This window comes from Pseudophryne corroboree, chromosome 7 (genome assembly GCF_028390025.1).
Source record: "Pseudophryne corroboree isolate aPseCor3 chromosome 7, aPseCor3.hap2, whole genome shotgun sequence".
Lineage (NCBI taxonomy): Eukaryota > Metazoa > Chordata > Amphibia > Anura > Myobatrachidae > Pseudophryne > Pseudophryne corroboree.
In genome coordinates this window covers 101,695,301-101,720,095 of record NC_086450.1, presented here as the reverse complement: position 1 = coordinate 101,720,095, position 24,795 = coordinate 101,695,301, and the positions used below count along the sequence as shown (strand labels likewise).

The 24,795-nt window shown below is 43.1% G+C and overlaps 1 protein-coding gene across 4 annotated transcripts in view; it reads left to right on the top strand.

Annotated features, from left to right (window-relative positions):
• Positions 1–23,972, top strand: part of GAD1 (glutamate decarboxylase 1) — a 162,104-nt gene extending 138,132 nt beyond the window's left edge. For all 4 annotated transcript variants that reach the window (XM_063933493.1, XM_063933495.1, XM_063933494.1 and 1 more), the window contains 3 exons: positions 14,930–15,037; positions 16,571–16,660; positions 19,005–23,972. In XM_063933493.1, coding sequence (XP_063789563.1) covers positions 14,930–15,037; positions 16,571–16,660; positions 19,005–19,178 — 372 coding nt within the window. In that variant the 3' untranslated portion in view covers positions 19,179–23,972. The remainder of the gene's footprint in view (positions 1–14,929; positions 15,038–16,570; positions 16,661–19,004) is intronic.
• The last annotated feature ends 823 nt before the right edge of the window (positions 23,973–24,795 follow it).

The following is a 24,795-nucleotide window of genomic DNA, read 5'->3' as shown; positions in this document are numbered from 1 at the left end:
TTGGTGCTTTCCCTACAGAAATGCTGGAGGCTCAGCTTATCACTATACCCAAGCCAGGTAAAAACCCAGTGCATTGTCAAAATTATAGGCCCATTGCACTATTGAACGGCGATATTAAAATTTTTGCCAAACTTGTCGCTTTCCGTTTAAATGTCTTTCGCCATCTCTCATTGCCTACGACCAAGTTGGGTTTGTGCCTGGTAGACAGGCATCTGACAATAACGAAAGTGTGAGATGGTGTAACCGGGGCGCCCTCTTTCCGTGGTCGTGTGGAAAGACTAAATCAATGGTGAAAATACTGAATGCAATATGTATGCTAATACCAATACCAATGAGTTACGGTAAAAACCATATGTATTTAATACAATAAAAAAATTCACATACAATGACTAAAAGCATACCATAGAGGTAAGCTAGGAGCCACAGGTGTTAAAAGAGGCAGGGTTTGTCAAAGATACACCCTGCTCTGGCTCCTAGGCTTACTGATTTTCCATATTTTCTGGTCCTGTCCTTCCCTTCGACATTTCTGGAGCGAGATATTTGCTTTGATTAATTCGGTCTTACACCTGTCCCTCACCCCCTCTCCGGCCATGGCCCTGCTCCACATTTTTCCTGCTGAGATACCACCTCATCAGAGATATCTGGTGGGGCATATTTGTATAGCTGCCAGGGCTGCATTGGCCCAAAGTTGGAAACAAGCTTCTCCCCCTCCTCTATCACTAGTCACCAACAAAATTAATTTCCATTTTACTATGGAAACTGAGTTCATGCCTTACTCTTTTGCGGCCTCCTCCCCAATGGTGAAATGGAGAGCATGGCATGACTACGTCACTGCTGGAGGGGGTGTTTCGCCTTCCCCCTAACTGACTCGGCTTATAGTTCCGCTCTGTGCACCGGCTGTGCCTTACTAGCCCTGTGTCTATTATAGATTATCTGTTTATTGATATGTTTTCATGTTTGACCTGTGTTTATCTTTATCTGTATCTTTTTCCAAGATGACTTTGTATTTTTCCTATTGTATCTATATTGGATTGTTATATTTAACTTCTGACAATTTTGATATTTGCATGTTTACATCCCGTTCCCTTGGTTCTTTGTACCCCCCCCCCCTTCCTTCTTTCTTTCTGTACCCCTTCCCCTTGCAAAAAGAAAACTTGTTTTCAATAAAAACTATTGATGATAAAAAAAAAAAAACAGTGGGTGGCATGGCTTAACGCTTAGAGCCGCGCATTAGCCCTATGGAAACTCTAATTAGCATAAGGTAGTAAATCTGGCTTCTGCGGCATCACACAAAAACAGCTACTTTGCACCCAGTTTAGAATCAGTCCATGTCCAAATTCAACCTTCGTCTGTGAAGATGTCCATCCACCATACGTACGCCATTAAGCCACTTTAACCCAAGCATGTGTGGCATGAATTCAAGAAATCCCATAAGTGAAGATAAATACTCCATGGAGGTAATTTAGACCTGATCGCTGGGCTGCCCTGCGATCAGATAGTCGCCACCTACAGGGGGAGGGAGAATTCGCTGTGCAAGTGTGCGTTTGGATGTGTAGCAGAGCTGCACAAACTGATTTTGTGTAGTCTCTGCTCAGCCCAGGACTTACTCAGCCGCTGCGATTCCTTCTTGGTGATCGGGGCCGGAGCTGACGTCATACACCCTCTCTTCAAACGCTTTGACACACCTGCGTTTGTCCAGACACTACCTGGAAATGGTCAGTTGCACCCACAAACGGCCTCTTCCTGTCAATCACCTTGCGAACCCCCGTGCGATCGGATTTATTGCACCATCCCATCGCTGACCGGCGATCCCCGTTGCCGCGGTCCATCGTGCCTGCGCAATGCAGTGCAAACGCCTGCACAGTTCAGATCTGATAACACCCTGTGCGAAAACGCACAGCAACAATCAGGTCTATTGCCCCCCATATCCCCTCTGTATATTACCCTTATCCTAACACAACAAGGACATGCGTTCTCAATTACTGAAGGTTACTGTTACCCCTCAGGCCATTGGGTCATTTCATTAGTATTATCTTGCCACCAGGGAACAAAATAAAAAGGAAAGCTAGGGGCTGTGACTATATTGTACATTGGCCCTCATTCCGAGTTGTTCGATCGGTATTTTTCATCGCATCGCAGTGAAAATCCGCCTAGTACGCATGCGCAATGTTCGCACTGCGACTGCGCCAAGTAACTTTACTATGAAGAAAGTATTTTTACTCACGGCTTTTTCTTCGCTCCGGCGATCGTAATGTGATTGACAGGAAATGGGTGTTACTGGGCGGAAACACGGCGTTTCAGGGGCGTGTGGCTGAAAACGCTACCGTTTCCGGGAAAAACGCAGGAGTGGCCGGAGAAACGGTGGGAGTGCCTGGGCGAATGCTGGGTGTGTTTGTGACGTCAACCAGGAACGACAAGCACTGAAATGATCGCACAGGCAGAGTAAGTCTGGAGCTACTCTGAAACTGCTAAGTAGTTAGTAATCGCATTATTGCGAATACATCGGTCGCAATTTTAAGAAGCTAAGATTCACTCCCAGTAGGCGGCGGCTTAGCGTGTGTAACTCTGCTAAATTCGCCTTGCGACCGATCAACTCGGAATGAGGGCCCTTGTATTTACTGGCACTGCTTGAGAAATACACTGGTGGTAGGCTTTAACTGCTATATCATATTGTGCAGATATTTTCTATTATTGCCTAGTAGTTTGGGGAAATTATTAAGGACCTGCTAGTGTCCTGTTTACTGTCTCAAGTCCTTGCACAGGTTGTCCACTCAAGTGAAGAATGGAAGGTTTAATGCTGGTTCTCTCAGTTGAACCTTGAGGTTGGAGTCGGGTGACCAGCCGTCGGGATCCTGGCAGTCAGCATTCCGATGACGGCATCCTGGCCACCAGGCTCACTGTGTTTTCCACGCTGCGAGCTTGGTGGCTCGTGGCACTCGCCACAGGTTCTATTCCCAATCTATGGGTGTCATGGACACCCACGAGTGGGAATAGCCCTGGACCCCCTGCCGGTATTCTGGCGGCTGGGATCCCGCCGTCGGTATAACCGACCGCCGATCACCTGACTACAACCCTTATAGCCCAGTATAGAGCAAGCATGTCAGCAATGATTCTAAGATAAAAGTTCAATATAAGGGATAAGAACATTTTTGTAGTATAGTAACGATTATAAAGGTCGGGCAGGCAGCATAAAAATCAGAGCTAGGGTCAAAATAATAAGCAGAATATAGTTCCGAATCCAGGAAACACAGGTAAAGACAGTAGTTGCAACTATCACAGGCAAGGCTGCTAATTCATACTTCCTAACATTAAATGATCTCATTGTGACCACAGCGCTGCCTCTACCGGCACTAAATGGACGTTGCTGCTCTGTGGCCCGTGGGTGTGAACTCAGGACAGTGCCACGCATAGCGGGATTGTCCCACTGAAATGGGGATGGTTTGGTAGTATGGTTAATCCCTCCCTGCCTTTTAAACTATCAGGAACCAATGAACATGTACCTTCATATTAGTATGCAGCCAAGCAATCATGGATATGGTCTTGTGATTACTGCAGTGTACACTAGTGTCCTGGTTGCTACTTATGGTGGGTACACACTGATAGATATATCTGCAGATCATTTGATCTGCAGATATATATATGGACGGATCGGGCAGTGTGCTGTGCATTCACACTGCCCGATTCGTCGGGGACTGACATCATGAACTGGGCGGGCGTGTACACACGCCCGCCCAGTTTAGCTGTCAATCACCACCGGCTGCCGCAGCTTGTGTATGGGCGGTCGGCTGGTCGCCCGTACACACACAGCGATGCGCCAATATATCAGTAGCTATATTGGCCGTCGGCTGTGCTGCAGGGCCAACGCAATATGTCTGTGAACAACGGAGTTCACAGACATATCGCCCGTACACACTGGGCGACGGACCCGTGATATATCGGCCAGTGTGTACGGGCCTTAAGATACACAGGCAAGAGCAATCAAGTCTCATGTTTCTTCCCTGAAATAATGGATGCCATTCCCTGGGACACCCACAGCTCTTCTCATGTTTCTTCCCTGAAATAATGGATGACATTCCCTGGGACAACCACAGCTCTGACAGTTGAGTGAAGTAGAGGAGCAAAACAAAATATTTGTTAGATGATGGCCTCTTCTTAAAAAAATCCTTATTACAGTATGCTCCCCATGAACAGGAAAATGATTGTTCAATGTTATGGAACTAGTTATTAGTCACTGAGGTTGAACAAACAGATTATATGAGACCCAGGGGTAGATGTAGTATACCTGCACGTATCATGCTGGTATAACGCTTCCTGCTTGACCTCCCCACCAAGGCAAAGCAGGAAGGATTAGCGATGAGATGTATGAGCATCTCGGATGCCGGAGTGGGGGTTTGAATACTCCCCCCCCCCCCCCCACCGGTGATCCCTACCAGAGCGCATAGTGCACTGCCCAGCTGCCGCAGCCAGGGCAGAGCTGTCCCTGCTGTGGTATGGGGTAACGACACCTGCAGCTGTCAAAATAGATAGCCGCAATTGTCTGAGCGGTCAGCGCCACTGACCGGTCATACACTGGGTGGGCCATCGGCTTGCTTAAAGATAGCAGTGCTGATAATGACTGTCATTTGCCTTCATACATGGGGGAGAAGTGGTATCAGTGCACATAACACTGGTTCATACACCCCCCAGTTACAGCAACAAAAAGTTGCAATTGACTTCTAACCAGTCCTGATCACGTGTCAGTTGGGACTGCTGATTGCACACAGTGCTTTGCAGTCAGATTGACCTCTCAATTGGGGCTTATTTATCTACCCAAAGGATGGAGAATGGCCATTGAAATAAAAACAGCACTTTAATAGGGAGATTTCTCTCACCTTGAAAAATAAATATTAGCACTTAGTTTGTACATGTCTCCCATTCAGCTGTTTACAGAGTGAGATGCAAGTCACGCAGATTATGATAGGTTAGCTGAGGGCTGAATAAGCGCGAGGCCATATAAGAGCCCCATTTTTTGTGATTGGTTGTTTATGACAAAGCAGTTGCTAGGTAGTTTTTTCCAAAGAGACCTTGGGAATTTTCCATAGGTTGTTTTCCTTGTCCATCAGTATTTGTGGGTGTAGACTTCAGTGCATATAAAAGCTTGAGTCATGTGCTTCATACTTCCTCTTGCCATTTGGACAGCCCCTCCCGCCCTCCCTCACGTTTTTCTCTGATGTCAATTTTTGTGTTTTGGTTGACAATGCTAAATTCCTTTGCCTTATAACAACCCTTTATGAAGCTAAGAACACTGTACGCTGTTTACTTAAGAAGTACCGTAATGGTACGCTAGTTGCGTAACGATCGCTCAGCCGTAGGCGAGACGCTCAAGCGTCACGTTCGCTCACGGCCCAGTGATCACAGGACACGTTATTGGTTATGTCTAGGGGAATGATTCGCTGTAGCGTAGCATACGCTCGAGACCACGAGGAGGTCACCAGCGATGCAGACGCTCACAACACTATACCTTTATGATAAAACCTTATACCAATGAAATACTCTGAATACCTTAATGTGAGTACAGGGTGTAAGTGCAACCTTGTGTAACCTGACTAACTACAAAGCTGCTTGAGCGTCACCGACGCTCAAGTGAACACTTAACACTATAGAAAATACACAGATACTGGTTTAGGTTCCAAAGCCTATTAACTGTATTATATCTAATATACTTGTAAAAGGGGATAACAGTACAAATGATACACTACAATATAACAGAGACTACCTAACCAGATAACTACACAAGAAATACAATACAATACAATTACTATTTATGGGAAAATGGAAGGGGAAGAGAAGAAGAGAGAGATAGAGAGAAATGGCTCATGATAACATTAAATAAGAGACAACATGTTTGCAGATAAAACTACACATGTGAGAGACAATCGCTGCGCAGTTAGTCAATGCTGAATACAGCATGGGATGGAAGCTAGACTCCATTTTGAGAAACCTCCACTTGATTCCAAAGACCACACCACATGGCTGAAAGGGGGAGGGGAAGACATCCAGCAGCAGCCATTTTAGATTTGCAGGTCCAAACACATGGCACTCTATACTAAACCACAATCACATAGCAGAAAACACAAGACTCCATTTTCTTCCAAAATGTCCAAGCCTCAAAACAATGCATATGTTCTGATTTTACAATTCCAAACCATCTAAAACACCTTTCACAATGTAATCCAACTTCCTAGAACCATCTCATAATTTCACATCCCAAACAACTTCAGTATCTCAATAACCAGAGCATATGAGTTATCACAAGACCAGACCACCAGGTACTCACAAGTATCAGCCTGCCATTGCTACCAGCACATATTCAAAAGTACTGCATGGTGGTATTTATGATTAACAAGATCCCAGCTACCATCACAGATTCCACAGGGCACCAACACTAACACCCAACAATCATCACAGCCAAGTTACAATATCCTATTTAAACCAGAAAGCAATATGTCTATATTTCCTTCTATAGCCATGTGATTATATACTTAGCCTTTAGTTTGGAAGATGTCCTGGGGATTCAGCCGCCATGCTGCTTGGTGCCAGGTAGCTGTGTGTGTGTCTGTGAGTGTAGCTACATTACATCTGTTCTCTGAGGCCACACCTGACCACTACCTTCCTGTTTGACCAGTACCTGGGGGAGGGGTCTTTCTTTCTCCTTTGTATTGAGTCACCATTCTCTTTGTATATGCTAATCAGGTTCAGCCCTGAAAACTTAGTAAAAGGTTGTCTTGAGCATCATATTGTTCTAACAATATGATCTTAGCTTTTATACATATAATCATATCTATCCGCTGCAATGTCCCACAACAACACAACAGGCCTCAAACTAACCCACACCTGATTCTGCTTGCTTCAATACCAAACATGATGTGTTTATCTGGTTCGGTTCGAATGATACACATCCATGACATTAATTCATTAGCCAATTCTAAATCTCCATGATGTCTGGTGCTGTTCATTATTATAACCATGTACTGTATGAAACAAGTGCCGAATCCATCTCTGTGCCATGTCCGAGCAAATGCGTGTGTTTCCATATATTGCTGTGCTCGCTGCGCATATTTGCAAGTATAGCGACTTATATGTGTGCAGTTTATATGGTCTCTCTATGTAATATTTTTGACTTTGACAGTCCACCCTTTGGCAGTCACCAATAACTGCCACTTCCTAAAACATTTCAAAAAGAGAAAAATATATGTCAGGGGTTAATACATTTCCATGGTTGGGTAAGGGAGGAGAGAGGAGAAGATGTGAAGAGGGTATGACCTAGTGAGATAGCAGAAGCATGTGTGTATGAATCCATGTTTGGGGGGTCATGTATCATCGTGCCGTACGTGTTGTACATCAAGCTTCGAGGTATTGCGAAGTATACATTTGAATTCCTTCTTATCCCGTACTAAGGGTCTGTGGATGGGCTGTCAAACTCTACCGAGCTCATTTCGGCTGTGGTTGTAACAAAATGGGGATGCACATTTTAATTGGTGATACATGAATGGGGGAGGTATGTGGTTGCTGATATCTGTGCCTGTATTCCCTATCGTCTATGTGTGTTATTACCTGAGGGTTGTAGAGATGAAGATAAAGAACACTTATGGAAAATGCAATGATATTCTATGTCAGGGAAATGTACATCTGTCGTTGAGGTTGTGTTCGGTATCTGTTGAGAGTCGTCTTCTTTGCGCTGTATTGCTCCTTAGGCATGAGCAAATAGCTTTGTCTGAGCCATCAGATTTACAAAAATGTTGGGCTAGCGTGAGTTTAAAGATACTAGGGAAACTGGGGATCCATGGCAAAGTTCATCAAGTGTCCATATTTAAAGTTGTCAAATCTTCTTCTTTGGTGCTTGTCTGTTGTCTGTATACATCTCGTCTCGTCAGCTTCCTCGTCCAAGGGGGTCTTTGTATCTGGGAGAAAAGCAGAAAAACAGGTGAAAGAAACGGACCGTATAATCGCATTTTCATCACATTCTGGTTTCTATCATTGGGTCATAAATCAAATCCAGGTTAATTACGGTTTCCTCACTCCTTAGACTCATTACCTCAGGTAGTACTTTTCCAATACAACACAATCCTTCAGGGTTTGGGGCAAGCCGCTCATACGCCTTTCTCCCGCATATGAAATATGCGTCATCGGGGAGAACATAAGGGACGGAGAAGGACATGACCATGTTACAAACCTTCCGGGTGAAATCTCCTGACCCTAATTCTTCCATCTGCTTAATACACGTATCAGTTTGTACGATATGTGCACAGTATCCTGGTGATACCTCTCCAACTCTAGTAATCCTATTTCCTAAGGTATATCGATACCGGAAAGATTTTCCTCTACTGGCTATGTGGCGTACGAGCTCTGTATCTGTAGGCATTCTATCTGCTCTGTGTGAAAAGGTCATGGTAAGGTTGCTCCATGACACTTCCCAATTTCCCGGTTTTCTGGGATTGGAGATGTTAAAACATATGAGGGACCTATCCACATGGTATTGGTGGAGCTTCAAACTAGGAGGGCTGGAGATATTAAACCTCCTGTCCACCGGTCTCCCACCACTTAGCTCAAGTACCTCCCCTAATGTTAAAGGAAATGGTACTAGCCCTGATTTACTATGACCCTGAGGTACTTGAGAGCATACCCAACAATCAGTTTTATTTAACACACTACCCACTAAGGAGTGATAGTCACTCAATGGATGCCGGTCCATATGGATATTAAGACTGGATTGGCATTTCTTTATGCATCCATCTTCAACCATTGTCACAGAGCCTACAGATACAGTTTTTCTTTTTGAACTAACAATCCTTCAAAGAAAATGTTTACAGATAACATGGTTGTTAGATCGTGCCCGGTACTCGCCTTTGCTTGGTGATTGGGTTGCTATTGGAAATTTACACCTCCGTCTCAGTCATCAGGACCTTTCTGGATCCTTTCTCGACCTCACTGGTACTCTCACCGAAACAGACTGCTCTGGTCAACATCATGGTTAACGGGAAAATCCATATCACAGTCTCTTGGGGCAAGTCCATCTTACAGGAGGAGAAAAGAAGAAATTTGTAAAGGGGGTATAAGAAAACAGTTTGAGGGGGAGAGAACTTGTTACGATAATAAGTTCTCTCGTCTTGTTGTTCTTCTTGTTCTGCTGTCCTCTCAAAGGTGCTGTCTCTCAGTCTTCCAAACGAACATTCTGGTGATGCAATATTCCTTCCTAACCGGCGATCTTTCTGTAAGGAGAAAAAATCTGGCATTACCATTGGTCCAACTGAGGGATGACATACCATCTTTAAACCATGGAAACATGAGTGGGAAGAGAGAGACAACAAAAAAACAAAAGAGATAGAGAACAATTCATGTGCATATATACATTACATAACTCGACAATAACCACCAATGAGAAAAGAGAAACAAAACATTTTTAAACATTGTCAACATTAAGAAAACATTGTTAGCATTAGAAAAACATTGTCAGACTTATTAGGCTGTCATATCTATGTGTCTAATGGTCTCCTTGAGCAGTCCCTCCCCACCAGCACCTGCATTACTCCACTGTCTGTATCTGGCCAGAAATACATTGTGGCGGAGGTCATGCTGGGGTTTGGTAGACTTCTGCAAGGACCAAGTGGATATGCAATGTGTGAATTCTTACCAATACTCGTCAGAGATGGGGATAGAGAGAGAGAGAGAGAAAAAAAAACATTTTTCACAAATACATTTACAACGTTCAACCTGGTCATTCCTGTGTCTCCAGTGAATGACCTCCCACTTTATTAACCGTTACCTCAGGCTTGCCTCCATTCCTAATAATCACCTTTCCTAACTATATATTATGGGTGTGGCCCAAAATTCTTCCTATATGATCCCTGCTTGTAATTTGGTGTGTCATAACTTTTGCTCATTTTCATGTCTAGGGGGTCTAACTTTATGTGGGTTATTGCAGTTCTCTTTTGCACAGATCACAACTCCTTAAGTTCCTCCATGTGCCAATGGCCTGGGGTTTTGGTTGATTTGATGCCTCCTCAAACGTTTGGATGCTCATCACCCTCAACCGCTTTCCCTGTACCTACCTGGTTCCTTGGATACCATGATTATGTCGTTGTCTAGGGAGTTGATATGCCTTCTGTGAATCTTTGATCATACAGTTAGATCTTTCCTAGGATCTGGGTAATCAGACATGATTGATCTCAATTCTGTCCGGGACCAGGGATGGCGCATTGCACTGTCCTTGACGGGAATGATTCCCTGATCGTCAGTCTTCCCATTGGGGACTGTGATCACCCTGACAGGACTAAACTCAATTACATCACCTTGTTTTGGTCTTACAATATGGGGTACATTTGTTTGTGCGTGATATAAAACATTGTACGTACCTGTGGACACGACCTCACCTGACCCTCCGTTAGGGGGTTTGATTATTGCCTTTACCAATTTGGTCGCGTCCACCTGGATGTCTTGTAGGATGGCTTCTTTAAGAGGTGCCGACATCGTTCTGGGCTCACTTTCTTGTTGGTAATCCTGAGGGAAGTTTAACATGGGGTGCGACTTGCACAGGTTAACATTTGTAATTTTTACACTTTCATTTTCATAAACATTATTACATTTAACACTTTCATTCTTAATACAGTTACTAAGTGCATTTTTATCGTACAACATTGTGCCATTTCTCTGCAACCATAATCCTCTTCAATGCCATGTCTCTCCTCTCAAGATGAAAGTTAGATATGTAAGTTACATTTCTTTGCATTTCACTTTCCAGTTGCCATAACTGCAAACAATCATCATGTTTAACTCGTTGTTTCCAGGATTTTATGAGACTGATCCTTTGCCTTAAATTATGCAACACCTCTAAGTCAAAACTACCTATCCCGGGAAATGGTGCCTTATCCCCCGCAGTCATTCGTGTCCATTCATCACAAAAGGTCTCAGTGTGGGGACCATATTTCCCCCACATTACTAACCGAGCAGACCCTCGGGGTCTGCAAGCCTCTGGAGTCTGAATCCTGACCTCCGACCGTCTCTGTGTTGTGCACTTGGCTGCCATTGTGGACCTTTTTAACACAGAAAAACTTCCTAAAATGCACCAAACACAGAACTTCGTTGGAAATCCTTAAAGCTCTTCCACTGAACTTCTTCTGCTCCGGGTATCTCCGGTCCGCCTTCTAGCAGACACGTGTAGCCGTTGCAGGCCCTATCTCTAGAGATTTTCCTGAGAAAATTCCCTTCCTTTTTCTTTACACAAATCACGCTTGCATGTGCTCCCTACAACACGTATGAGGGCATGATTTACGCATGGATATACGACCTCATATCACGTTGCGTTATTGGTCACACATACAACCGTGCGGTCCAATCGTACCACTTATAGACACTTGTTGCCCATAAATGGTAGGATCATTGGAGTCTCCCTACTGTGCTCCAAAACAGCCAGAGCGTAATACAACGAAAACTTTATCACACTCTGTTGCACGTTTTCACTCAGATCGTGCTCATCACGTTCCACATAGATCACAAAGTTCACAAAGTCCACAAAGCGGAATTCAATACCGTTTTATCACATAGATCACAAAGTCCACAAAGCGGGATTCAATACACTCATACCGTTTTCAACCCACTATCATTCTTATAGTTTTCTGATCAGAAAAATCATTTCCCGTAGTCTGATAGCTCTCCCCAGAGGCGTTACAGTAAAGTAAGGTATTTAAACTAAATTTTGGAAACTGAACAAATGTGTGCTATTGTCTTGTGGCTTCTGTATCGCCTTACTATAAGCGATATTTCACTATATAAACGCTTACCAAACACCACACAGTATCTTCTATGCTGTGTGCTTGTTTTTTTTCTCAGCACGTTATCAATGCAAATGGCAAACAGGAAGGTGAGATGTGAAACTTACACAGATGAAAATGCAATTCTAAATTTAATCTAATAACATACATTGATGTAAGCACACGCATATAGATATTACATATAAGTACCAATCACTATTACTTATGATTGACTATGATATAGATTAAATAAATGCATTAAAAAAAAACTCATTAAATGATGATTTCTTTTTGACAGTGGATGGCTGATTGTTTCCTGAGTCAACTGAAAACCAGCCGCTCAGAAAAAAAAAAATTGACCTTCCCAAAATGGCCGCTGCTCCTCCCCCTTCCACCTCCATGAGGGTCACACAAAATGGTGGACAGACCATGCGGCCTCTTGTCACAAAGAAAGTCATCATTCAAAACTCCTAAAGTTATTCTAGGCCTGAGTGTGTAGTTGGCACCAAATTGAAATAAAAACCAGATTTTCAAAGACAATAGCGTACTGTTCTTACCTCCGGTTACCGGGTTCCTTCAGCACTCTTTATCTAAGCGAAGCAGACGCTTATCCCGTCAGCACTGTGAGACAACCTCCCACCCTTTGCTGGAGGGATAATGTCTGCTGATCTACCTAGTGCAGATATGAGAAGTATAGGACGAGCCCGCAATTGACAATGATAAATTCCTTTGCCTTATAACAACCCTTTATGAAGCTAAGAACACTGTACGCTGTTTACTTAAGAAGTACCGTAATGGTACGCTAGTTGCGTAACGATCGCTCAGCCGTAGGCGAGACGCTCAAGCGTCACGTTCGCTCACGGCCCAGTGATCACAGGACACGTTATTGGTTATGTCTAGGGGAATGATTCGCTGTAGCGTAGCATACGCTCGAGACCACGAGGAGGTCACCAGCGATGCAGACGCTCACAACACTATACCTTTATGATAAAACCTTATACCAATGAAATACTCTGAATACCTTAATGTGAGTACAGGGTGTAAGTGCAACCTTGTGTAACCTGACTAACTACAAAGCTGCTTGAGCGTCACCGACGCTCAAGTGAACACTTAACACTATAGAAAATACACAGATACTGGTTTAGGTTCCAAAGCCTATTAACTGTATTATATCTAATATACTTGTAAAAGGGGATAACAGTACAAATGATACACTACAATATAACAGAGACTACCTAACCAGATAACTACACAAGAAATACAATACAATACAATTACTATTTATGGGAAAATGGAAGGGGAAGAGAAGAAGAGAGAGATAGAGAGAAATGGCTCATGATAACATTAAATAAGAGACAACATGGTTGCAGATAAAACTACACATGTGAGAGACAATCGCTGCGCAGTTAGTCAATGCTGAATACAGCATGGGATGGAAGCTAGACTCCATTTTGAGAAACCTCCACTTGATTCCAAAGACCACACCACATGGCTGAAAGGGGGAGGGGAAGACATCCAGCAGCAGCCATTTTAGATTTGCAGGTCCAAACACATGGCACTCTATACTAAACCACAATCACATAGCAGAAAACACAAGACTCCATTTTCTTCCAAAATGTCCAAGCCTCAAAACAATGCATATGTTCTGATTTTACAATTCCAAACCATCTAAAACACCTTTCACAATGTAATCCAACTTCCTAGAACCATCTCATAATTTCACATCCCAAACAACTTCAGTATCTCAATAACCAGAGCATATGAGTTATCACAAGACCAGACCACCAGGTACTCACAAGTATCAGCCTGCCATTGCTACCAGCACATATTCAAAAGTACTGCATGGTGGTATTTATGATTAACAAGATCCCAGCTACCATCACAGATTCCACAGGGCACCAACACTAACACCCAACAATCATCACAGCCAAGTTACAATATCCTATTTAAACCAGAAAGCAATATGTCTATATTTCCTTCTATAGCCATGTGATTATATACTTAGCCTTTAGTTTGGAAGATGTCCTGGGGATTCAGCCGCCATGCTGCTTGGTGCCAGGTAGCTGTGTGTGTGTCTGTGAGTGTAGCTACATTACATCTGTTCTCTGAGGCCACACCTGACCACTACCTTCCTGTTTGACCAGTACCTGGGGGAGGGGTCTTTCTTTCTCCTTTGTATTGAGTCACCATTCTCTTTGTATATGCTAATCAGGTTCAGCCCTGAAAACTTAGTAAAAGGTTGTCTTGAGCATCATATTGTTCTAACAATATGATCTTAGCTTTTATACATATAATCATATCTATCCGCTGCAATGTCCCACAACAACACAACAGGCCTCAAACTAACCCACACCTGATTCTGCTTGCTTCAATACCAAACATGATGTGTTTATCTGGTTCGGTTCGAATGATACACATCCATGACATTAATTCATTAGCCAATTCTAAATCTCCATGATGTCTGGTGCTGTTTATTATTATAACCATGTACTGTATGAAACAAGTGCCGAATCCATCTCTGTGCCATGTCCGAGCAAATGCGTGTGTTTCCATATATTGCTGTGCTCGCTGCGCATATTTGCAAGTATAGCGACTTATATGTGTGCAGTTTATATGGTCTCTCTATGTAATATTTTTGACTTTGACAGTGTGTTTCTCTTTGAAGGCTATTAAAAGCCAGATAGGCGGGAAAGTCGCTACCAGCCAGCAGTCATTAAGGCCTAAGTGGTCATTGTGGGGCACCCTCTTTTGTAAAGATGGCGAGTGTGTCCTTACCCTGCGGTTGGACAATCGGACGCTCCCCTACGGGAGCACCCATATTTGCCAGAGGAAAGAGTGGTGGGTCCTGCACAATGCGGGTTAGGCATGTAGAAGGTGGTTGTTTTTGGTAGTCCCCTCCTCACTTTCGGTGGTATAATTAGATGACTGGAGCTGGCATTGGTAGCGCCTTTTCTTTTGCCATCCTCCAACATAAAATCTAGTTTAAAAAGTTCAGGACCACTATCAATAAATACCGTCTGACCTGTTAAATCTAGCTATTGGTGTCTGTGTCTTTATTTGTAGTGTTAAGCTAGCTTAAAGTTAAAGTATAAGTTATCACAATAAAATTATGGGCGCCTTATAATTCCTTCTTTTCTAAACAGGGTACTGCAGGGTTCGAACAACAGATCAACAAATGCTTGGAGCTTTCAGAATATTTGTACTCAAAGATCAACAATCGGGAAGAATTTGAAATGGTCTTCAAAGGAGAGGTTAGTTGTTATCTACACACAATCACAAATATAACATTCCTATTTAACACAGCACTGACAGGGCCAGAATAAGGGCCACATGGGCCTAGAGCTGAAATGATCAAGGGCCTATTGCATACTTACAGAAAATCTGGCTGCTCCCTGCGGGAGGAGGCAGCCAGGTCGGGGCAGCGGGGGCGTGGCGATGATGGATGACGACGTTTAGGGGCAAAATTGGGGGCGTAACCGCATGTTTGCGTCATCTTGGCCCCTCCCCCTGTCTAGCAACGCCGATAATATTGGCATTGCAAGGCAGGGGGCGGGGCCGGGATGATGCGAATCATGTCATCTGACCCCCAGACCGACAACTTTGACTGCGCCGTCGGGAGTATGTCAGGGGGTGTGCGGGCTACGGGCGCTCGGCTGGGAGACTTACACATTCTTCCAGGGGGCTGGGAGCGCCATCCGATTTTCGGGAGCCTCCCTGCCATTCCGGGAGAGTAGGCAAGTATGGCCTATTGTTAGACTTAGTAGAGCTATGAGCAGTACCTTGTGGGTGGGGCCAGTGCCATGTGAGCGTGTACACCCCTTACACTATCCACCCCTATGCCTCCCTATTATGTAGAAGCAGAAATATTGCATCCTTTTGTGAAGACAATAGAAATACAAATGTAATACTTAATGACCAACTGGGCGGATGGCAGTCATCATGGCGACATGATGATGGGCCTATTTTATGTGGAGTCTCATTGTTAATCTGGCTCTGAGTACTGCCATAGTATAATATGTACAACTACTATGTTGTTACATCTTCATTTTATCTAGTTCAAGACTGCAGGAATGAAACTGACCTCTGTCCGTACAAAGCCATTGTCAGCATGTTCCCTGTACTTTTTGGAAAATAAACATTTTATGACATTGCATTGATGGCTTCATACCATGGGCGTAGCTACCATAGGTGCAGGGGATGCGGCTGCTATGGGGCCCAAGCCGTCTCTGGGGCCCGAGCCTTCCCCTGCACCCAGCTACTGAGCCCCGGCAGCTTTTTACATTACAAGAAGTGTGCTGCGCTGCTGTACTGCAGCTACACCTGCTTACCCGGCCGTCTCCGTCTCCCCTGGGTACTAATTAATGCTGGGAGGAGGTGTGGCTGAGTATGCAGGGACGTCCGACATCCCCGGACCACGGCCACGCTTCCACCCAGCGTCTGTGAAGAGACAGTGGACGGAGCCGGGCCGGCCAAGAGAGCAGATGTGGTGGCAGTGCAGCAGCACACTGCGGCCACAATGGTGAGTGCTCTATAGGGGGCGCTTCTGCGCGGGGGGTGAGGGGTGGGGGTAGGCATGGAATTATGCTGTGGGGCCCCAAATTAGATGGCTACGCCCCTGCTTCATACTTATGTTACCATCTATCAAATTCAAGTCATAAGGGGATAAATGAAATGCTCCTTCATTAAAGCAGCAGTAACCCTTTTACTGCTGGATCCCTTGATTGAACCTCATTGGGTCCCACCAATGGTTGCAATATTACTAATGGAGTTTTACTGTTTTCCAGCCTGAACACACAAATGTTTGCTTCTGGTACATCCCCCCGAGCCTCAGAGGCATGTCTCCATGTAATGAGAGGCAAGAAAAACTGCACAGGGTGAGAACTCGCAATGGAATGTTCAACTGTATGCAATTATAAAAGGAGTCTAATACGTTATTCAGAGATTTACCCGGGAGTCAACTAGCTGTCGGAGATGTGCCAGGAGTGCAATCAGTTTTATGGACACTGGTGGGAATTTTCATTGGGACCCACCACTACTCATGAATAGTATACGAGCAGCATATGGTATCTGAGCACAGGGTCTAATTCATGTTTGTATGCAAATGCAATTGTGATTTTCTAGGCTACGGGACTGCTAATGTTAGCAAGTGAAGCTGCTGCCCAGAAATAAAAAGAACCCTGACGTCAAGGGTAGGCCTATGGCTACGCAGCCTGGACACCACCATAGCGACAGAGGAGCCATGCTTTTGCACATATGAGCTCATAGCCGACAGCAGATACACACCCCAACAATGGCCATGACATGCCAGCATTTTTACAAACACCCCTTGTTAGCACTTTCAAACAGTCACTTCCTGTCAATCACTTCCCATTGCGAGCGAGATCGCAGCGGCACCTTGAAGCATGTGATCGCAGCACATGCACAGTCTGCTGATAATCGCTCCATTGCGGGAACATCGGCTATCACATAAACATGAGTTAGGCTCACAGTACACAGTGGTGCAAGATGTGAAAGATTATAATCTTAGACCGCCCTAATTAGGCTTCATTTTTATGCTGATGATAACTGAGGACGTATTCACATATTGCACTGAAGTGTGCTGTGCAGGTAGCGCTGTTTGACCATGCGGATGGACGGCATGCTTGTCACACTCATAAAACACCAAGAATTGATACTGAGGCCACACGTCACAATGTAATCAGTGCAAAGGTACAAGGCAGAAAGAAACACACTGCATACAATGGGGGTCATTCCGAGTTGATCGCTAGCTGCTGTTGTTCGCAGCACTGCGATCAAGCTAAAAATCTGCTTTTCTGCGCATGCGTATGCACCGCAATGCCCAGGCGCGTCATACAGGTACAATGAGCATCGTGGGTTTGCACAAAGTCTAACGAACATTCCTGTCGCACTGCTGAACGCAGAAAGATTGACAGGTAGAGGGCGTTTCTGGGTGGCAACTAACCGTTTTCAGGGAGTGTTTAGAAAAACGCAGGCGTAGCAGAAAAAATGCAGGAGTGGGGCGGGTGTGTGACGTCAAAAGCCGTCCCTCCGTCTTTAGAATCAACGCACACGAAGAGTAACTACAGGGCTGGTCTTGTTTTGCACAAAGAGATTTTGCAGGTGCTCTGCTGCACAAGCGTTCGCACTTCTGCAAAGCGAAAATACACTCCCCATTGGGCAGCAACAATGCGTTTGCACGGCTGCTAAAAACTGCTAGCGAGCGATCAACTCAGAAGGACCCCCAATGTTCCTTGTTTGTTGCACTTTAATACAGGTCATTGTAGGATCAATATAGGTTCAGTGGCATAGGTATCAACGATCTTTATCAGTGCCAAGTGCACTACAGAATGATATGAGTACAATCCATCATCCAAGAACAGAGGTATACACTAACACCCAAGCTAGACTATAGAATATATTACATATAGAATACAGATCCATATTCAACTTTGCAAGGAAATTTCCCCTTTATAATTGCACAAACAATATAACTGGGCATTGAAACCCCATTTCTTGTATTTCAACATGAATTAGGGGGTCATTCCGAGTTGATCGCTCGCTAGCAGTTTTTAGCAGCCGTGCAAACGCTATGCTGCCACCCACTGGGAGTGTATTTTAGCTTTGCAGAATTGCGAACGAAAGGATCGCAGAGCGGCTACAAAATCATTTTGTGTAGTTTCAGAGTAGCTTCAAACCTACTCAGCGCTTGCGATCACTTCAGCCCATTCAGTTCCAGATTTGATGTCACAAACACGCCCTGCGTTCGCCCAGCCACGCCTGCGTTTTTCCTAGCACGCCTGCGTTTTTTTGAACACTCCCTGAAAACGGTGAGTTGACACCCAGAAATGCCCACATCATGTCAATCACTCTGCGGCAGCCAGTGCGACTGAAAAGCATCGCTAGACCCTGTGTGAAACTACACCGGTCGTTGTAATAGTACGTCGCGCATGCGCATTGCGCCGCATACGCATGCGCATTGCGCCGCATACGCATGCGCATTGCGCCGTATACGCATGCGCAGAAGTGCCATTTTTTAGCCTCATCGCTGCACAGCGAACGAATGCAGCTAGCGAACAACTCGGAATGACCACCTTAGATTTCTAATACAAACGTAAGCCATTGCTGATCTATTCGTATTAAGCCATGTACAACCTTAATTACTATAGAAGATCTTTTACCTCTCGCCAACTTTTGATAATATCTTTGGTTTATTCAAAGGTTGCTCCCAAGATAAAAGCTCTCATGATGGAGTCCGGGACAACGATGGTGGGATATCAACCCCAAGGAGACAAGGTCAACTTCTTCCGTATGGTCATTTCAAACCCAGCAGCCACCAAATCCGACATCGACTTCCTGGTGGAAGAAATCGAGAGACTGGGGCAGGATTTGTAATAGATGAGCCATGTACAGTTAACCCTCTCCGTGCTGGGGGGAACCTACTCCACTACCCAGTTGGCTGCCTAGTTGTTTTGTTTTGTTATTCCCTGTGAACCAAAACAGGATACAATTCTTAAGGATCTGCCCTCTATAGTTCTCCCATGGCACCTTAACAAATATAGGTTGCTGAAATGTATATGTAGATCATTGAAACACAGTTCTCCTATGGCACCTAAACAAATATAGGTTGCTGAAACGTATATGTAGATCATTGAAACACAGATATTATCTTTCTAACATGTGTACGGTGAAACCTTATATATGTGTTTGTTAAGGTTGTCAGAAGCATACAAAAAAAGATTATTGAGTGTTGTAATATGTATCCACTTGTATGTCTGTGTGTGAATATTTATGTACAGGGCCGGCCCTTGACATATGTAATGTAGGCCTTTGCTTCTAGCAGTAAATGCTGGTAGAGCAGGATTCTCAAGCTATTGAAAGTTAATATGTGAAACAGACATAATATACAGGGACAGACAGACAGACAAGTTCCTCAAACTCAAGGAGGCCACAGAGAAATCTCTGAGACAGTTTTAAATTGTATGGTAAAAGGGCAGTTTCTACTAACGGCAACTAAGGGACCCCAAGTCCTTTTTGATGTAATACATTGACTTTTCAGTATAATGTGGTTTACATCAGGAAGGATACAGACTCTCCTGTAGCTGGATAATGCACAGTTTTGCAGCTACAGTCACTACTTAACTGTGTTAGCTTTCTCATTGATGCCAACAGGGTTATATGATATCCCACAATGCATGGCAAGGTCCATTTAAAGCATATATGCTTATTTCTGGATCAAAGATCCAGCCATCTAAAGCATGCCACCTGATAGCACTGTGCTGGATCCACATGGGGAGTGTCCTATTGTGTTTATCAGTGGCTTTGGAAAAGGGGGGTTGTTCAGTGTGGCTTGGGTGGATAAATTGTGTGGGTTTTTTTATTCACTTTTTTTCACCTCTTAAAACGTTAGGTGAAATGATACAGCCAAGAAGAGGAAATCCTCAGTCCAAAAGCGTCTAGCCCAGTGGTTTTCAAATGTTTTTGAATCACGGCGCCCTAGAGAATCAGAATTTTTTCACGGCACCCCTAGGCCAAAAATTTCTTATTGAGAAATTTAGAAAGAAATATTAAATCAAGTAGATTGTGTTTATATGTCACCCTTAGGGTCAGTTGTGTGGTGAGGGACAAGATTTGCTTCTGTTTGGCCACATAGTTTATGACTGGCAGCCACCAGCACTGGTTTTGCCTATTATATTGACCATGAATAATTTGAATTGGTCCTGGACCACCAATCCAGGGCACCCCTGCAAGTGTCCAGAGGCACCCCAGGGAGCCACGGCACACAGTTTGGGAACCACTGGTCTAGCCCCATTTGCAATGCATCTTAGGATATAAAATAGGTTTATCTGCTTTTATTCAAAAGTAGCTCAAATTATAATGACAATGAAATTACCGCGCTGCATCAAAAAATAAGGAAGTCTTCACTTAACCCTGTACATGACAAGTATACACACAATCATATTTAAACGTACATCTGTTTGTGCCAGACAGTGCAACCTTAGGTTTGTGGGACAGAATCCTGCCTAATAGTATTGAACCTTCTCTTCTCAATAACCTAACTAGTCTGAAAGCATTAACTAGTAAATAGTTGTGTATCCCCATCCATGTCTTGGGGGTTATAGTAGCACAGTTGTTGTTAACAGGTATATTCTTGCTGTGTTTCTAGGGATTAATAGTGTAGATTGTGTATATTATTGTCAAACAAGTTTGTGAACTGGGAATAAATGTCATAGTTTTACAGCAGTTTATCTGATCAGGTATACTGTAGGTATACAAAAATAATTGCTTATTTATATGCAGAGATTTACCATGTTAAAGAGGTGTCTTGTATTTTCTTCCATTTGTATTGTATTCTATTTATATATATAAATAAATAAATATATATAGTATATATTATTGAGGTAAGTTCTAAATAATGTTTATTGTAATTTAGTGTCTTTGTGAGCCAAAGAAAACAAAAAACAAAAAACATAGTGAAACTTGTAACTAGTGCCCTTCAATGTAGTCCAGAAATATAAAATCTAAGCCTAGGTTTGTCAAAGGTACCTAAGATTTAGCTTCTATTAATGCCCATTAGCATGAAGGAGGTATAAATAATGTTATTCTGTGGCCACCTTTGAGATATTTAGTACGTAGGCTCATTAAATAAATGCATACTATACTAGCACTTTAAATCCATGAACATTGATTTTATTATGTAAATTACTTCCACTGGATCAATCTTCAATTCATTTGTAATGTAACATTTGAATCAGCCAGATCTTTTTCTTCTCACTAGAGATCTGTAACGTTAATTTACTATTTCTGAGTTTATTTACAGTTAATGGGGTGTATCCTCTAAAAGTGTACAGAAGAGGTCAATTGTTAATGCTAAAATGGTGATAAATTATCTCCAAATGTTGTTAAAATAATTCCTTTATCTTCAGTTTAGCCCTACAAGTACTGAAATAAATGTGGTCATTTTCTTGCTTACCACAATTTGAATGACAATTTACCTTCTACTTATATTCATTTTTAATAACCCCCTATAAATTGTAAAGTGTAATGGAACTGCAACAGGAACTTCACGTGCTCAGATTCAATTTGGTGCGACTCTAATTTTGTGGCAGAACAGACTGTTTCACATTAGGGGCAAGGTTTCAGCAAAATAATCTTCAAATTCTATTTTGGCTTCTCCAATCTGCACTGGATTTTTAAATTCATATTTTGCTGAATCTAGTCTATAGAGATGGGGAAACATCATTCAATCAATTCAGCTCTGTGGTGGGGTCCATGGGGGAACTAAAAGGAGATAGGAATTCTGCAATAGTTGAAGCCAAATGTCTGTAGTGAAACGCGAAAAAATTCTGCCACAAAATGCAGAAAATATTCTGTGGAATTGTTAATCAATTTAAAACCAGACCGTATTGTAGCTTGTATTATGTCTATCCATTAATTTTAGGTTTACTTTATTTTTATTTTTATTCATTACTCTGTCTTTGAGTTTTAGAAAATTATAAGGGATATAGAAAACAAAAAGTGAGGGAATAACAAGCCACATGCAGCACTTTCCCGGAGTGAACATATGTAGATTATTTGTACTATTATGGTTTTCATTCACTTTCTTTTTATGCTACTTGATATTTAACACTAAAACAATAATCAAGATGGTGCTGCTTAGATGTGCGTGAGCTTTTGGGGAACATAATGTAATTATTAATTTAGGGCATATTGTTTTCACAATACCTATGGAAGTGCCAATATACACCACTTGTCATTAATTTGGTCACACAAAAGATTTTGTCACTTTGTTTTATTCCTGTGTCACTGGGCACACAATGTAAATCTAAATCTTTTACTATCTACAATAGTTTCATCTCCAGAATTTTCATCAGCCAAGTCTTACTAGACCAGGATGCGTATACAGCTATATATTCTAACATTTCTGTTTAAACAACTACCATTATACAGTACATCCTTTTTAATCTCCACTGATGTTGTATGCTGTAAATTCATAAAGAGTGCCAAAATGTCTCCTGAAGTTTCACTGGTTGTGACAATCTTGTGTCCATCTATCAAAACGCTTTGCCGCATAACATTGTGATATCTCAATTTTCTCATTCCTATTAGGTGAAAGCACATGGTGATATCATAAATGGAACTGATTATACAGACTAGGTGCCTATGCATGCAAAACGCATTAGGAATCATTTTGGTGCTGTGGATTAATCTGTCAGAAATAACTGTGGGTTCGTGATGTAAACCAAATGACAATAAGCTACACCCTTTAAAGGACATTATTGTCCATTCTGGGCTATATAGTGGTGGGGATTTAAGACAAACTACAGTCATCAATCACTATGAACAATGCTTATCTTGCACTTATCCCTTACATGTAGTTGAAGCAGTCTTATAATGAACTGAACTAACATCCATGAGAAGGCAGCTCATGAACTAAGTGACATCTGTGAGGAACCTCGCAGATCAAAAGTGTTGTAGCAATGTAAATATTTGAATTATCCATAAGGTATTCAGGGGGAGATGTACTAAGCAGTGATTAAAGTGGAGAAGTGAGCCAGTGGAGAAGTTGCCCATGGCAACTAAGCAGCATTGACGTAACATTTATAATTTGCACACTATAAAAGTATACAGAGCAGCTGATTGGTTGCCATGAGCAACTTTTCCACTGGCTCACTTCTCCACTTTTATCACTACTCTATCTTGTCCCCCTTAGCCACAAGATAGAGATGCCTCCTCGGTGTGTAGGCAGCAGATGCACTTTATTTGATTCTCCAATGCACTTGAGCAACTAGCTCATACTCTAGAACTAACATAATGGATAGAATTAGAGAATGTCAATATTTCAATAACTAATTTAGCTACTTGCAGTAATTAATAGGAGACAAATAAAAGTTTTTGCCAAGCTGTGATTGGTCACTGAATTACTACTTGTGTTTGACAGCGTAATTTACAGATTTATAACCGAGAGGCCTCCATGTTGTCTCAGGAGGATGTCAGGAACCATAGCAATAGTCACACTGCCATACTTGGTTTTGTCAGGGCACAGTGTGTGTGAAAAGTGAGATATGGTATGGTGTGGTGTGATCAATGGACCCTTGTTATCCTGTGACTAAAAAGAGATGTTTAACTATTACAGATGATATGCAATGCAGTTTTAATTTTACAATAAAATTCTACCATAAAACCGCATGTTCTTTGTTAAGTTGTTATGTGTCAGATTCTAATTTGTTACTTTTACATACGGATATGTCTGTAGCCATTTGGACCTTGCACAAATGAACCTAAAGTGTTTGAAACACGGGGCCTGATTCTTAAGGCCCGTACACACTGGTCGATATATCGGGCGTTCTCTTGAACGGCCGATATATCACGGGACTGTCGGCCAGTGTGTACGGCCGATACGTCTGTGAACTCCGTCGTTCACAGACGTATTGCGTCGGCCGTGCAGCACAGCCGATAGCCAGTATATTAGTGGCGCGTCGCTGTGTGTGTACGGGACCGCCCGTACACATGCTGCGGCGGCCGGCGGTGATTGACAGCTGAACTGTGCGGGCGTGTGTACACACCCGCCCAGTTCATGACGTCAGTCCCCGACGGATCGGGCAGTGTGTATGCACAGCACACTGCCCGATCCGTCCATAGATATATCTGCAGATCAATTGATCTGCAGATATATCTATTAGTGTGTACCCACCTTTAGTTACAGACAGCATCTCATGATTTATAGCAAAATAGTGGCCTACATAAGCACCTGCTGCACCAAGCACGGGGTAGATGTGTCATTAATAGAGATGGCAGCTGCTCTCGCAGTCAGAGGGCTGGGGGCCATGCAGTCACATGACGCAGAATAAAGGCAGCTGTCAGCATATGTCTTGGGATTGCTGGAAGAGGACGAGATTGTTGATAATCCAAAAATAATGTAATAGACCTGTACACAAACTTTTAGACAAGCATGCACTGCTCTTTTGTTGGAGCTAAAACTACATCCCAATCATAATTATCATTCTCAGAA